Here is a 15,933-nt window from a genome sequence, read left to right on the forward strand (position 1 = left end):
TTATTATGATTTCATTTTATAGTTGGAAAACTAAAGAGGAAGAAATTTGCATGTGTGATACAAACTATAGAATGATAACATTTCACAAAATCTTGGCTAGAGAGGGGTCTGTTTAAAAAGTTTGAGAAACACTATCTTGTTAACTTGTTATGAGTAAACAGGAACATTTTTATCAGTTAAAAAAAAATCTCCAAAATATTTTAATGACTGTTTCTTTCCCTGATTGGTTATTCAGTGTAGCAGTCTCTTCTAGAGACCTCATTCATTCATTTATTCATTCAATAAACTATTAATAATGAAGGCTGTTTGTCAAGCTCCCTGGTAAGCCCTGAGAACACAGTGGTGGACAAACTGGCATAGACCTCGCCTTCCAGGGACTCATATTCTAGCTAGGGAGACAGAAAATAAACAAGTAATCTACCAAAGTATGAAGATCTCTACTACCTGGATAAACATAATCTTTATTTTGCGTTGTTATGCAACTATAACATATAGTATCAAGAACATCTTTTCACAGCACTAAAAATTACTCAAAAATATTTTCATAACTTTTTAAGAACTTTCCCTTCCTTTTCTGTTGTTATAGAATGAGTGGATCTCTTGTAAAGACCTTATTTCTTCCATGCTTAGAGAGCTGCCCAGGGCCAGGCCCCGTGCTCGGTGCGGTGGACGGCAGTGAGGACAGGCGCAGGGCCTCCTTCCTCAGAGGCGGCACGTGCTGAAGAGCCCTCACTCCGCAGCCAGACAGCCGGGGTTCAGGCTGTGGCTTCGCCACTTAGTAGCAGTCATGCTGGTCATGTCCCCCAGCCTCTCCGTGCCTCAGCTCTCTCTTAGCTCCATGGCTAGTAACAGTACATACCCCACAGGGTGGTTGTGAGGATTAAATGAGACAACATGTGGAATGAGCTTGTAAGGCCACAAATTGGAACTTAGGTTCTAGTTGGGGAGACAATAAAGGATTTTCAGATGCCCTTTGAATGTTCAAAAGTATGAAAACCTGTGAGGGAGGGGAGGGGGGAGGACAGGAGGGAGAGAAAAAAGGAAGCAGGAAAAAGGGAATGGAAGAGGGAGGAAAAAAGAGAGAGGGAGAGAAAGGGGGAAAGAAGAAAAGAGAAAAGGTGGGGTGAAAGGAAGGAGGGGTGGAAGAAGAGGGCGGAGACGAGGGAAAGGAGGGCAGGAGGGTGAGAGCAAAGAGGGAGGAAGGCCCCTCTGCCCCTCCCAGAGGTAAGAGCGTGTCCGGTGAGCCACCGATTGTGCTTAGCCCAATTCTGTCACCTGTGGCTCCTTGAGCACACACGCAGAGGAACAAGAGGAGAGCGGGGCGCCGGGGAGGGGCTCGGTGGCCCGCCCCGCACTCACGGTCCCCTCTGTCCCCGCAGAGAGCACCTTCGCCGAAACGCTGCCGCCCACGCGCCTCAGCCAGGCCCGCTTCAGCGCCTGCCTGCCGCCCAACAGCCACGACGCGGCCAACTTCGACAACAACGAGCTCGAGAACAACCAGGTGGTGGCCAAGCTGGGCCACCTGGCGCTGGGCCGCGCCCCGGGCCCGCCGCCCGCCGACCCCGCGGCCGCCGCCACCGCCACGGCCGCCGCCATCCCGTGCGGGCCCCGCGACCGCCCGCGGCCCGCGTCGTCGCCGGTGCTGCTCGAGGCCGACCTGCGCTTCCACGCGACGCGCGGGTCCGACGTGAGCCTGTCGGCCGACCGCAAGGTGGCCTGCGCGCCGCGGCCGGACGGCGGCCGCACGCTCGTCTTCTCCGAGCGCCCGCTGCGGCCCGGCGAGAGCCTGTTCGTGGAGGTGGGCCGCCCGGGGCTGGCGGCGCCCGGCGCGCTGCCCTTCGGCATCACGTCGTGCGACCCGGGCGGGCTGCGGCCGCCAGAGCTGCCCGCCGACCTCGAGGCGCTGCTCGACCGCAAGGAGTACTGGGTGGTGGCGCGCGCCGGGCCCGTGCGCAGCGGCGGCGACGTGCTCAGCTTCACGCTGCGGCCCGGCGGCGACGTGCTCCTGGGCGTCAACGGGCGCCCGCGCGGCCGCCTGCTGTGCGTCGACACCACGCAGGCGCTCTGGGCCTTCTTCGCTGTGCGCGGCGGCGCGGCCGGCCAGCTGCGCCTCCTCGGTGAGTGCCGCGCCTGCGCCGCCGCGCCAGTGCCGCCCCTAGGCCGGCGTCCCCACCGCCAGCCGGCCGCCGCCGCCGCAGTGTCCCCGGACGGGCATTCTGGCACGTGCCCCGGGACGTGCCCTGGTTGCTCCCCGGCCACGTTTTGTGAGGCGCCGGCCCAGATAGGGAGCTGGCTGGTCCCCGGGCTTGGCAGGCTGCGCGCAGCCGGTAGCCGTCGGCGCACGGTTTAGCGCCGTTACGATGAGTCACGTTAGAGCGGTTTAGTGTATGTGACGCGTATTAAGCGTGAGAGGGAAATACATCCAACTACGCATGAAAGAGCGCGCGAGGACGGCAGCCTCGGCAGAGTGGAACGGAGACTTGAACCGTCCTGTTCTGAGATGATTCCGGCCTTCGTTTTCATGCCCCAATAGGTGGGAAGCGCCCAGCAGCTGTGGACGAGGCCCTGGGCTCCAGGACGGGCCGGCGGAGGGCAGGACCAGCCGCGCCGGCAGGCGCGCACAGACACCCACATGGCGAGCGCCATGGTGACATCCACCACGGAGGGGGGGCTTCACCCTGCCTGGTGGATGGAGGGCGGCCGGGGAAGCCTCCCAGATAGCACAGCTCCGATTTCATGGTTTAAGAAGTAAAGTCAAATAATAACAGCCAGTCAGCATTTCATTGTTATGTCGTTAAATTTTATCCTCCTGATAACCCTATGAAATTGGTGTCCCTGTCCCCATCTGGTAACAGTACTGAAGCACAGAGAGATTAAATAAATAGCTGTTCAGAGCCACACCGCAGGTCAGCCATGGAGGTGTTAGATCAGAGACTCTCCTGAGCCCCTGTTTGTCTGTGCAGACAGCGAGGAACACTTGCATCGTGCGGTTGTCACGAGGACGAAATGATGAGATGCATAGGACACCTTCAGCAGGGCCTGATACCGCCCTGAGTTTGACTGGTGGTAACAGTAACAACAGAAGCGCTTGCTGTCTGAGTGACGGCAGAGGAGCGCATGGTGGCGGCGGTGGTTTGGACGTTTTCGTTTTGGTTTTGGTTTCGTTTTTGGTTTTTGAGGCACCATTAGTCATAGTCATCATCTCAGCCCGAGATGAGGTGCCCATTGTGCATTCATCCTAGAGTCGGGTAAGGGAAGGGGCATCTCCATCCCACAAATAACCTATTCTCGTCTATTATCTGAACCCACAGTGAGCTTCAGGAAGAAGACTCATCTACGTTGAACACTAGTAGTCAGGGATCTTGTAGTTGCAAGTGACAAAAGCCCAAATTGCCCTAGGCAAAATTAAGGAAATTTATGGGTACACATAACTCAAAAGTCTGGGAGTGTATTGGGTGGCTTCAGGAGCAGCTGGATCTAAGTGTTGAAAGGATGTCGTTAGGGTCCCATCTCTCTCTTCCTCTCAAAGTTCTTGCCTCTGTGATGGCGTCACTCAGGCAGACCCTTGCCACAGGTGGCCCTCCGGCTCCAGGCTGACCTCCCAATGGAATGAGCCCCTTCTTTCCCAACAGTTCTGGTGGAAGTGACAGAATTGGGCCTCGGCGGCCTTACTGGGGTTACCTTCCCTTCCCTAAACCACTGCTGAGACCATGAGTGGAAGTTCTTCCTGGCCAGGCCTGCCTCGAGTGGGGGAGGGTGCAGCAGTGCCCCGAAGAACCTCTAATGGGGCAGCGCTAGTCCAGAAAAAAATGGGAGTGGAGGCTGGGCGGGCAGAGGACAGATGGCCACCACGCTGTGTGAGCTCGTCAGTCCTTAGCAGAACCCTGGGAGGTGGCTCTGGTCCCCTCATTAGGCAGACGGGCAAGCTCAGGTGCGAAGTGGTGAAGAGCCAGGGACTGGCAGGGCAGGTCCCACTTCCCACTGTCTCTGATGGAGTCTCTTTGGGTCTCAGGTACCCTGCAGTCCAGTCCCGCGTCGACGACCCCATCAGGGTCCCTCAGTGGCTCTCAAGACGACAGTGATTCAGATATGACCTTCAGTGTCAACCAGTCCTCCTCTGCGTCTGAGTCATCCCTGGGTAAGGAAATGCAAACCCTGGTAGGAACGGGCTGGGGCTGGCCTGGCCCCTTCGGCTGGGCCCTCCCAGGGCTGAGCAGGGCGCTGCCTCTCCTCCTGCGTCCTCTCCTTCCCTCAGCGGTATGTTCAGCTGGGGGAGGTGAACCATCTAGATAAGACATCCCAAAGGGTGATGTAGGGGGCATTTTATCTTGATGCTTGGGGGAGGGGCGGTAGAAGGGCAGGAAAGGTGCAAAACCTGGAAGGTAAACCAAAATCCCACTCCCTCCCAATTGTTCCCCACTGGTTCCCCCACAAAGCTCTGCGCCCTTGGGGTTGCCCCAGCAGAGCCCGCCTGGGAGATACATTGTTAACACATGTCCTGTTCTCCCTTTCGGCAGTGACAGCGCCCAGCTCCCCGCTGAGCCCCCCGGTGTCCCCTGTGTTCTCCCCGCCAGAGCCAGCAGACAGCAAGAACGGCGAGTGCACGGTGTGCTTCGATGGCGAGGTGGACACGGTCATCTACACGTGCGGACACATGTGCCTGTGTTTCAACTGCGGCCTGCGGCTCCGGCGCCAGGCCCGGGCCTGCTGCCCCATCTGTCGGCGGCCCATCAAGGACGTCATTAAGATCTACAGGCCATAGCCTGGCCTGCCCACAGGCCTTGGCTGGAGCAAGGTCACCTTTCTGAAGCCCCCCTGGGCCGGCAACCACCATGGCTTCCAGGGAGTCCAAGGGCAGCAGCCGTCTTTCCAACGGTGGGCAAGGCGTGACAGTCGTGGAGAACAGGCCCTGGGGGTCTGAGCCCGGCAAGGTTTGCTTCTGGCTCAAAAGTGCTTTGCCCCCAAACGGCCGTCCCAAGAGCAAGCTCAGGAACTGCCTGGCAGATCGCCCTTTCCCTCGGTGACCTTTCAGCTGGGAAACAGCATCTTCTGTCTGTGCAATGCTTCTTTCCGGGGTGGGCTGAGTGTGAGTGAGAAGGGGAGGGGCGGGAGGGGGCCAGAGACTAGGGAGAGAATGTGCGAGAGAATGAGAGGGGAGGGCGCGTGGGGATTGTGTCCAGGTATCCTGGCTCTGGGGGCTTACCGAACGCTGCGGAACGTGCAGTCCGGAGCCCAGATGCTAGCGTGGCTAGAAATCGTTCACTTTCCGGGGTTGTGACGGAAGTTGGTTTTGAATGTATGAAGCCTGAACCTAAACAGAGCTCCCTTGGATGGTATAGGAAGGAGATGCTCAGATTTCCTAAGGGGAGGCAAAAATAACTCATTGTTTACAGCTCCAAAGCAGCAACTCCTTGAGGGGAAGGCGGGTGGAGAACGTAAGAGAACAATTCACTTTTTTCATTTCTTACGCAGTCTTGGACGCGCTGCAGCCGGGCGCTCTGGCCTGGGTCATCTTTCGCCCCTTCCCCCCAGACAGTCTAATAATAAGCACATCGCACCTTCGCTCCGTCTCTGGAGGCTTTCAGTCTTTGTAACCCCTCCCAGGAGAAGAGGAGCATGCAGGTTCCCTTTTCCTGGGGGAGGGAAAGAATCCTAGAGGCAGGTGACTCACCTGGACTTGGAAACGCCACTTCATAGCACAGACAGCTGTCCACGTTTCCTGTTGTAACCCTGGGCCTGGCACCGGCCAGGTGGTGTGGGTGCTCCCAGGGTGGCCTCCTGGCAGCAGTGGGAGGAACCAGGACTTCATGACTGGTCCTTGTTCTCATTCTCAGTTCATCCTCTTCTTCGGGTTCCTGGCACGTTAACTGATAAGTCTGTTAACTCATACACAGTGACAGTGAAAACGCTGGCCTTGTGATTCGCACTTCCCAGGCCTACCCGCTGGTATTTCCTGAGACCCCAGCCCTACCACCCGGTCACCCCTGCCCATCTCTGCAGACTCCCAGACCACACCTGGGCTAATGGGCTGGCCCAGGCCTGCTCCTCCCTTCTTGTCCCCAGTTCTGGGCTCCACCTCTGCCCTGTTCTGTGTTGTACCTTTAGGGAAGTCCCTTGGCCTGTCTGTTTTTCAGTTTCCCACAGGAAGTTTAGAACCTGACCACCCCAAAAGCTCTTAGGAGGACTGGCACGACATTCTAAAAAGGCTGAGACACCTTGCAAAGAAAAAGTATGATTTTTATTACAGTTCCTGGTATGTTCATCTGCTGAGGGAGGGAAGGAGAGGAAACGTTCAGAGACTTTCGCATTTGTGTTCCAAGCGCTCCCTGGGCGTCTGAGGGTCCCGAGCCGGGTGGGCCCAGGCCCTCATCAAATCAGGCCTCGTAGACCAGTCGGTGCCCTTGTCATGCTGGAGGTCTCGGGCCACCCTCCTCCTCCAGCTGAGAATGGCCATGGTTTTCTGACCTAACCCCGACTTCAGACCCCTGCAGTCTTGAAATGGCAAGTGCCCCTGGATGGTTACTCTTCCCTAGTGAATTTAGGGAACGTGCCCACATTTTACTTTTGCAGCAGAATCTTTTGATTCTGGAGCTACTGGAACCCCAGTGTTTGCCGGAATCAGAGTTGGAGAATCTGGGCGGCCCCGGGTGCCCAGCTGTTGGGTCCCCCCGTGTGCTGGGTGTGTGTAGAGCCATGCACAGGCCCTGTGGCAGGGGCTCATCACCCCCGCCTGTGGTTCTCCAGGTGACCGTCCCCATAACTGGACTGAGTTGCAGCTCTGGTGGCCCCAGTGGCCTGGGGGAGCCAGCTCCTCTCTCCTGCCATTTGCTCTTCCTGGCTGCCCCCTTGGGCTCCAGCCACGGTCACGTACAGCCACCACCAGGAAACCAGTGACTGAGGGCCCGGGCACAGGGGTGGACAAGGCCTTCTCCTAGTGACCTGTTACCCAGGAAGAAAGGAGCCAGTGGCCTGTTCCACCTGCTCTGCAGCTGCTATAAATAGCCTCCCTGTTTCCAAGAGGAGTTAAGGGGGTGTTTATCTTCTAAAAACCAGACATTTCCTGATGCTCTGAACTGATTTATTCAGTGCTACAGAGGAGAGGCTCAAATCCCCATCTATGTTCTGTTTTGAGAAGGGGGCAAGAGCAAAAGGAAAAGGAAACACTTTTTTATTTTGCACCTGCTGTGTGCCTTGGCACTGGGCTAGAGAGGTGCCTTAGTCCTGTGAGGCAGGTCTTTTTGCCATAATGAGTCCCATCTAAGATACTGCTGATCATAAAGTGCACCATTTTATGTACCACTAGGGAAAACATGCTGCCAATCTTAACTGTAAGATGCCACAACTGTACAGTTCATTGATCAGAGATAAAGGCTGTGGTACTTAGAATCAATGAAAAATGGCATCATCCCCTTTGGCAGGGAGGGAGCTGAGGTCCTGTAAGTGAAGTGACTTAATGATCACATGACGGGAGGTGGCGGAGCTGCGATTCACACCCAGGGAGGTCTGGTGCCAGCTCCCCTGCTCTCCACGCCTGGCCCTGAGCCCCAGAAAACTCAAGACGGAGTTTTCTTCCTTGATGCTCATCTGGAGAGAGCCTGGCGCCGCCCCTGGGTGGAGGGTTCCAGCGCAGGCCAAGCCCCGTCCACTGCCCGCACGCTGGAAGGACAAGTGTCCTTCCTTTCGGGCACATCTGCTCGCTGCCCTGCTTCTGGCAGAGCCACGCTACGCGCGGTCTCGGCTCCAACCCAAGGGCCTTTGTTCTGGGGGTGCCGTGTGGGACAACTTTGGGGAGGGGCCCAGGGCCTTATCCCACCACCGTCCTGGGCCCTGTGACCGCCAGCCCTGCACGCAGAGCCCCTGGCCACTAAGCATCCCCTGGTGTGCCCAGCCCTCCTGTGTCCTGGGCTCCTGTGTCCCAGGGCGCGTCCCAGTTGGCGTGCCCTTCCGGGCTGCAGCAGCCATGGCTCCAGCCTGGACAGGACAGGACAGACCCAAGACACCTTGTTGTCGCGGTCTTGTGCCTGTTCGTTAGGAGCCTCCTGCAACACTGGCTGTTTCCAAGACAAAACAAGCTCATTTTTCTAGGGTGTCCTTGGAACAGGGGTCTCCGGGGTTTGGCCACTCCAGCGCCTCCAGTCAGGGGGCGCCCGCTGCTCGGCACAGGCTGTGTTGGGGACTTGGGGTCAAGGACTGGGACTAAAGCCAAAGGCTGCCAGGGCTCAGGTCCAGAGGAGGACAGATTGGTGAACTCTGTTGGATCCATCTGGTGTCTCGTCCTGTGCTAACACGTAGTAGGTACTTAGTAAAGGTTTGCTGGATAAACCAGAAATCAGATTATGGACGTCCAGGGGTTTGGTGATACAGCATCACATAACACGTGCACACAAAGTCATTCAACAAACGTTTGCTGAGTGCCTACTAGGTGTGGGGTGCTGGGAGGATGGAGCAGAGAGGGCTGTGCCCAGCTCTGGTGCGGGAGGTGGTGACATTAAGAGGGTAATGAGGCGTTGGGGACAGAATCCACTGGGCCTTATTGGCCATTCTGTTGCCTTGGGTCCATCCAGGTGAGCACCCAGCAGCTGCTTTCCCGGCCCAGAACCTCCCATGTGACTCGAAAAACCTCTTCTGCATTAGACTTGTGGGGCGTCTTGCAGTCAGTGAGCTGCTGCCAAAACAGCCTTAGGCAGAACCCCCAAAGTCCCCATGGGTTGGCCACCCTCAGGTCTGCCAGGGAGTCTGGGAAGGTGGCTGCCTACTACTTTCTGGCCCTGGAAATCGGTCCCCAAGGCCCAGGAGGACCCCAACTGAGTCAGTCCCAGTTGACAATGGGGTTGTGCAAAGTCTTGGCAAATGAGAGGCAATAACCTCCCATCACTCGATCCCATCCCTGTCCCAGTTCTGGCAGGGGGACACCGGCTCAGGAACACGTGGCCTCCTGGCATTTCTCGGTATTTAATTGTCTCACTGGTTTACCCAAGTCCCTAGTGAAACGACTTGTACAACAATCTGTCTGTGCCTTATGAAAGTGTCTGTGCACTTTTTATCTTCTTTAAAAGCAACTTTTAAAAGTGGACAGGGGACTAGCATATGTGGTAGGGTTCTAGAAATCCATGATTATCACTGAAATCCTTTTGGCATTGTGTTTTTGATGTTGGAGTGACAAAGTGTCCACCCCTTACCCCACACCCCACTACCTGTGTACAGACCTTTTTAAACATGCCTCTTCTTACTATTATTTTTCTGATTCAATACTGTGACTTCTCCAATACAGTCTAATCCTTGGGGATCTGTAATAAAGGTTTTAAAACTGGGGAGTGGGTTGGGAAGGGTTTGCACTAGTCTTGTGTGTTGTGCTTTTGTGTGTTGTGTGTTGTGATTTTGTCTGTTTTTATCTGTTTTATATTAACATAAATTTTCCTGTTTAAAATAAAAACAAATACAACTTTGGCTTGTTAAAAAAAAAAGTCTCTCCAGTACTGAGTTTTTAAAAATCACTTGCATATACTGTTGGGGGATGGGGGTGAGAGATCCAAATCATTGCCAGCCTTAAGCAAACAAAGTGCAAGATGTCTACAGAGCCCTGACAATGTTTGACCTTTGCCATGTAACTTCTGCAAAAATATCTCAATGAAATAATTCTAAGCAAGGAGAAGCTCTCTGTGTAAAGATGTTCATTGTAGCATTATCTATAATGGTGAAAAACTGTAAGCAACCCTAATGTCCAACAACCAGGTGTACTTGCCAAAACTCTTGGTGACAGAAACCCAGCTCAAACAGGACAAGCTCAGGTACCTGAAAAGTGCAGAAGCAGAACTCACTACAGGTGCAAGCCTGCAGGGCTGCATCAGGTCTGGTCTCTCCCCTCCGCTCTGCCCTCCTTTATTCTGGCCCCATTCCCAGGAAAGTTCTAGAGACTGCGACCTGCAGGTCCAGCCTGCATCCTGCCTTTGAGCATCCCTGCCTGGACCATCTTGGATCACGTGTCCCCTCCTCAACCAATCCCTGAGGACAAGGAGCTCCGGGGCTCCAATGGGTCAGATCCAGGAGGCATGCTCACCTGCATCCGACAGCTGCCCCATTCTGAACTCTGCCAGCTCAGTGAGAAATGGCACCCCTCAGGGAAATTGAGGCAATGAAGAGTGCCTACCGGCAGGGGAAAACAACAAACCTCGCTGCGGGGGAAGGTTGCCATGACAGGCACACACGTGGCTACCAGCATGGGGCTTGAAGCCAGCCTGCCAGGGCCGCACCCAGACTTTGGGTGAGGGCACTTAACCTCTCTGGACTTCAGTTTCCTCATCTGCAGAGCAAGCCTAATAATAGTTCCTGATTGTAGGGTGGGTGTGAGCGCTCTTGAGATCATGCTGGTGACGTGCTAGCCCCAGCGTCTGGCACCCAACAATAAGCAGCAATTGTTAGAACAGCTTAGAAGACGGGAACAGGTTTGTGTTAAAATATGGTGGGGAAATCAAGATACAAAATTGCATATCGACTCTAATTTCAGGGATGTAAAAAACCAACCAACAGCCCAAAACCTGACCATGCATTGGCAAGACAAGCAGAAAAGAAGCAAAATGTCCATGGAGGGCTGTTCTGAGTGGTGGCGTTATTGGTGAATTTCCCCTGCATTTTCCATATTTTCTATAATGAGCAAATATGACTTTTAATTTAAACTTGTTACTTGGAAAAAATAATCTCTCTAGTCTGCAAAAACTGAAGAGAACAGCTGGCCCTTGCTGGAATTTGTCAGGAATTCCCAGGCTGATTGTGAGTTTAAGGTCCAAATTTAGTCATGGCGGAGATAAGGACCTGTGAGTGTCCAGTGGAAGCGGGCCCGGCTGGCCAGTTAGGCTGGGCCAGGCCAGGTTCGGCGCCCAGCTTTCTGGGGCGGAGCCTTGCAGTGATACCGGGAGGGGGCTGGGGGTGGCGCACAGGGCGAAGGAGCTGCCCAGGCCTGTTCTTCCTGGCTGGTTAGAGCAGCCCACCTTGGTGACACTGAGTTTTAGGAGCAGTGGGATAAGAAAGATAACCAGCATTTATCAAGCAGCAGAAACCATGCTTTTCACACATTTCGGCAATGAATCTTCACAATGTGCTCATTTTACAGACACCTGAACCAAGGTCCCTCCAAGGTAGAAGTAGGATTGGGCCCCAGGTGGGCCTACTGCAGAGTCAAGGCAAAATCTTTAAGAGGTACACTCTGCACCCTGCCCCAAGGTCTTGGTTAGGGGTATACCCAGCACCCAGGCTCCTTTCTCTTCTTCTAGCTGTCCTTCCCATGATGCCACCTGCTTCTACTGGGCCAGCCAACATTTTCATCAATGCTGTCTGATAATCACATTTTGTTAAATAAAAAAGACCATCTTAATCTAAGCTGTTTGGGTGGTAAGAGACAGAAAACTAACTCAGGAAAACTCAAAAAAGGGAGGAGACAGAATTTACCGACCCACACAACTGAACAAGTCAGTCTAGCTTCAGGAATGGCTGGATCCAGGTGTTCAGGTGATGTCATCGGTCATCTGCCTCTGCCTCTCAGTTCTGCTTCCCTTGGGGTTGGTGTTATTCTCGGGCGGACTCTCCATTTGTGGTAACCAAGAAGACTTCCAGTGACTCAACTTATAATATGCCAGCTTAGTAACCCTTTTTAAAAGTTTCGGGAAAAGTCCCAGGGCTGTCTTTCTTTTGACCCTTGGATCAAAAGCTCAATCCCCGAACCAATCTCTGTCAGTGCCCAGACCTGACACAAAACGAGAATGGTACGGCCCTGGCCTTCAAGAACCAGCCGGTCTGCAGGGGAAGGCAGCCCGTAACAGACGCGTTTGGACCAGCGCGGTTCTGAGGCTGCTGGGACAGCCTGGATCCCTGGATCCCTGGATCCCTGGATCATTAGTGATGTGACGTAGGCGTCCTTTCCCATGGCATCCGTGTGCTGACTGGCGCCCAGGCCGGGCCCCCTGGCACGTCATACTTCCGTGCTGCGGTACAAGCGCTGTCCCTGACCGTCTTCGCCTCTGCTGTCCGAAGTGCGGCAAGCCTCAGCGGAGTTCTGCCCTGATACGCGTACGGAGACTTCTCTTCCCCCATTCACTGGGTTCCTGCAGGACCAACGATCTTCCAGAAAGATAATAATAATGACAATAACAACAGATCATTTCATAAGCACTCTCTGTGTCTGAAGGACACCCGTGACACCATCAAGTCCGCACAACAGCTCTTTGAAGGGGGCGCCATGGTTACTCTCCTTTTCTTGGCGAGAAAGTCAAGACTCAGAGACTCGGTCGCCCTGCTCCAGTCTGTCTGTGGCCCGTCCCGGATCTAGACCCCATAGTTCTCAAGCGCAAATGGGCCTGGGAATGTGCCCTGTGATCTCGTCGACCCCCACAGACAACTCGGCAGCAGGTGTTGCAGCCCTTTTACACGCAAGGGAAGGGGCTCGAGGGCCGTGGCCTGCCCCAAATCACCGTGCTTGCGAGCTGGGGGCCGGGGCTTGGCTTGGCCCAGGGCCGGCTCTTCCCGCTGTGTCACAGCAGGAGGGGGGGGGGGGCAGAAGAAGGAGATGAAAAGAGAGAAGAGAGAGAGAGAGAGAGAGAGAGAGAAAGAAATGCAGCCAGACACAGCACCTAGAAGGGCAGAGGAAAGCCGGCAGCCAGCCCCTGACGCACAGCGTCCCTTCACTGAATCCCAGGGACGGGGAACCTCTGCTTTTCCCTCCAGGCTCAGCCCTCCTGGCTCCGAGGAGCAGGTTTGGCTCCCACACAGGGATGTGGAAACACGAATATTCCAGGCATCCAGCTATGGGAACAGAACCCTGACCTTGGCTGTTAAATGCACCCAGGGAGAAGCTTCCAGAAGCCTGGGGGGTAGGCTGCATCAAAACCGAGCGCCTCAGGCAGCCTGGTCCGCTTTCCCCGGCCTCCTCCTCTCCCAGCTCTGGCCTGGCCAGGCCGAAACCTTTTCCCCAGACCGACAGCCCCAGACCCTCCTCCCCTGCCTCTCCCCAGCGGCCCGGGAAGGCCCCTGCCATCTCCTGGGACTGCGTGGGCCTGCTTGGGGTGGCTGCACAGGCCTGAGTCGCCCCGTGCTCTGCCCCAGCGAGGGGCCACCCGAGTTTATGTGAATGAGGCCTGGAGCCATGCGATGGGGAGGCCCCCTCTGAGCCTCACTTTCCTGCGCCCCTCGACAGCCCTCCCTCAGGCCCTCAGGAGGCTGCGTCCTGGCGTCTCAGTCAGCCCGAGCGGGTGTTTGCAGGGTGGTGGAGTCTATCATGGTGGATGAGGGTTTGCTCCAGCTAAGGGGACAGGGGTCCAGGCCTGCCTCTGCTGTGTGATCTTGGGCAAGTTGCTGGCCCTCTTCTGAGCCTCAGTTTCTGGATCTTTAAAGTAAGAGGGGTATCAGTCAAGCTGTGTAAGGAAGTGACTGGGCATTCAGTAGGTGCTAAGTTATGGCAGTTATTTGTTTAAGAGTAAAATAGGCCATTCCACGCCACCTTCCCGCCCTCCGCCCCACTCCCTGCCCTGGCCTCCCACACCTCAGGCCTCCCTTCTTGGCAGCCCTGACGGCTCCGTTCTGCCTTGGTGAGCCCTGGACACTGTTGCAGTATCTGCAGGTGACACTGTGTCCATATCCCCAGCGCCCCGCACAGGGTCTCCCCAACACCAGAGCCTTGGTACTTACACGCCCCCCCCCAGTGTGGCATTCCTGGCATTCGCACACCTCCTGCCCACGAAGCCAGGTGGCGATGCCGGTGCTGGGGGGTGCCCGGCCCCCGCCCCCGGCTGCTCTGGCTTCCCGTCAAGAATGCGCCCCCAGGCCTGGGAGGCTGAGCGACCTCAGGCTCCAGAGGGAAAGTCACTCTACGCAGCTCCCAGGAGCAGCCCTGCATTCCAGGAGGGGCGTGGGAAGGGCCAGGCCTTCTCCGGAGGAGCCGCTGCGGCCAAGCCACCCCCACAGCTCGGCGTGGCCATGCCCCCTCGGCCCCCAGGGAGACCCGCCCCACCGCGGAGGTCGGAGACAGAGCTGGGGAGAAGATTCCCACTGCAACCCGGGACAAGAGCATCAGGAGCTGTCCTCCCATCCGCCCCATCCCTCTGTGCCGACCCCTCCCTTAGCCAGCACCCCCACCCACAGGAAAAGAATCCTCTCCATGATGCCGAGCCACCGCAGCCCCCTTCGGCCTCTGTCCCCCCAACAGTGGTCCCAGGGCTGTCCAGATCCCACTCCAGAGCCGTCCCTCCTCCCGGCCTTGCCGTCCTTCCACCCTGGGCTTGTTGTTTACCGGGCCCGGGCTGGGGGCGCCTTCCCGGAGGTAGCCCCAGAGCCGGACGCTGGGGCAGGAGAGCAGCTGGCCTGAGCGCTCTCTGCCGAAGGGCTGCCCAGGCCCAGAAGCCGGTGGGCAGCACGGTGGGGAGCCCCCAGGGCGGGGACAAAGGTCAGGAGACACCATCCTTCTAGAACAACCAGGCTGTCTTCCTGCAAGAGGCCCCACGGCTCTGCTGGCCGCGGCCCTGAGCAGCTTCCTCCACGGCCCGGCTCCCCTGGCTCGGGAGAGGCAGGGCAGTGGACGGGCTGGCAGGGAGTGAGGGCCACAGCGCTCTGGACCACCCTCTCCGCCTCGCCACAAGGAGTGAGCCTGGAAGCCCAAGGTCCAGGGCAGGGAGGGACGGGGCAGTTTTCCTCCAGCAGATGGAGCATCGTCGCCCTCTCGTGGCCGTGGTGAGGAGCGGAAATGCCGGAGCAGAAAGATCCTCGGGAAGGATGGTCCCAGGACCATGGACCCTGGTGCCCGGCGGATTTACCGCCAGCCCCTTCCAGATGGCTCCAGATGCCCTGGGAGGCCAGGCTTCTGCCAACGGCCTTGTGGATCTCAGCAGCCTTGAAGAGGGCATGTCAGGGTGACACTGGGGCTAGGGTCACGTAAGAGTTTGGGGGTGGGCTGGGGCCAGGACAGGATCTTTTCCCAGACCTTGCAAGCTGGGAACATGGTGACTCTGGTCCTCACCTCCGGCCGCTAATCTGACCGGCTCAGTTTAGTCCACATGTCTGACCCTGTGACGGGCATGTTAGAATAAAACAAGTACGTAAACACTGCTGGTGGGACTGCAAACTAGTACAACCTCTATGGAAAGTAGTATGGAGATACCTCAAAGAACTAAAACTACCATTTGATCCAGCAATCCCACTACTGGGCAGGAAAGGAAAAAGAAGACATATATATATATATCTTTATATATATCTATATAGATATATAAAGACACCTGCTCTAGAATGTTTATAGCAGCACAATTCACAATTGCAAAGATTCAGAAACAACCCAAGTGCCCATCAATACATGAGCGGATTAACAAAATGTGGTATATGTATGCCATGGAGTACTACTCAGCCATGAAAAATGGCTAACTAATGCCCCTTGTACTAACCTGGTTGGACCTGGAGCCCATTCTCCTAAGTGAAGTATCACAAGAGTGGAAAAACAAACACTACACGTGCTCACCATTAAATTGGAGCTCCTCGGTCAACACCTGTGTGCACACATGGAAATAACACTCGTCAGAAATCAGGCAGGTGGGGGGAGGGGTAACTTCATACCTAATGGGTATAATAACTTTGACTCAAACTGTACAAAAGCAATTTATGTAAACAGAATGTTTGTACCCCCACAATATTCTGAAATTTAAAAAGAAAAAAAAAGAATAATACAAGTAGGGGAAGATGCAATATTTTTTTAAACCCTCAAATATAGACAAAAATAGTAATGTTGCTAAAACTGCACCTCTGGCCACCCAAAAAAGAAAACATGTACCTCCCTGAGAGTTGAAATATTTGTGACCCGGCTGTTTCAGGAAGTCTGCTCCGGGTTTGCGACAAATTCTGTAGGTCGCAAACCTCTGCAGGTTCCACATCCCAAGTGGGAACAGCAGGGACCCGGCACGACCA

General features: G+C 55.6%; 1 protein-coding gene and 1 long non-coding RNA gene across 3 annotated transcripts in view; one reads left to right on the forward strand and one right to left on the reverse strand.

Moving 5' to 3' along the window:
• Positions 1 to 9,831, forward strand: part of NEURL1B (neuralized E3 ubiquitin protein ligase 1B) — a 42,066-nt gene extending 32,235 nt beyond the window's left edge. Inside the window, exons 3-5 of one of the 2 annotated variants that reach the window (XM_012765498.3) lie at positions 1,380 to 2,117; positions 4,013 to 4,138; positions 4,518 to 9,831. In XM_012765498.3, coding sequence (XP_012620952.3) covers positions 1,380 to 2,117; positions 4,013 to 4,138; positions 4,518 to 4,762 — 1,109 coding nt within the window. In that variant the 3' untranslated portion in view covers positions 4,763 to 9,831. The remainder of the gene's footprint in view (positions 1 to 1,379; positions 2,118 to 4,012; positions 4,139 to 4,517) is intronic. The other variant, XM_075996290.1, reaches the window with a different exon arrangement.
• A 1,204-nt stretch (positions 9,832 to 11,035) lies between these two features.
• Positions 11,036 to 15,522, reverse strand: LOC142863110 (uncharacterized). Its single transcript, XR_012914006.1, has 2 exons — positions 15,491 to 15,522; positions 11,036 to 12,111 (listed from the first exon to the last, which is right to left on the reverse strand). It is a non-coding gene; the product is annotated as an uncharacterized LOC142863110 (long non-coding RNA).
• Positions 15,523 to 15,933: the final 411 nt, after the last annotated feature.

The sequence above is a fragment of the Microcebus murinus genome, chromosome 21 (assembly GCF_040939455.1).
Source record: "Microcebus murinus isolate Inina chromosome 21, M.murinus_Inina_mat1.0, whole genome shotgun sequence".
NCBI lineage: Eukaryota > Metazoa > Chordata > Mammalia > Primates > Cheirogaleidae > Microcebus > Microcebus murinus.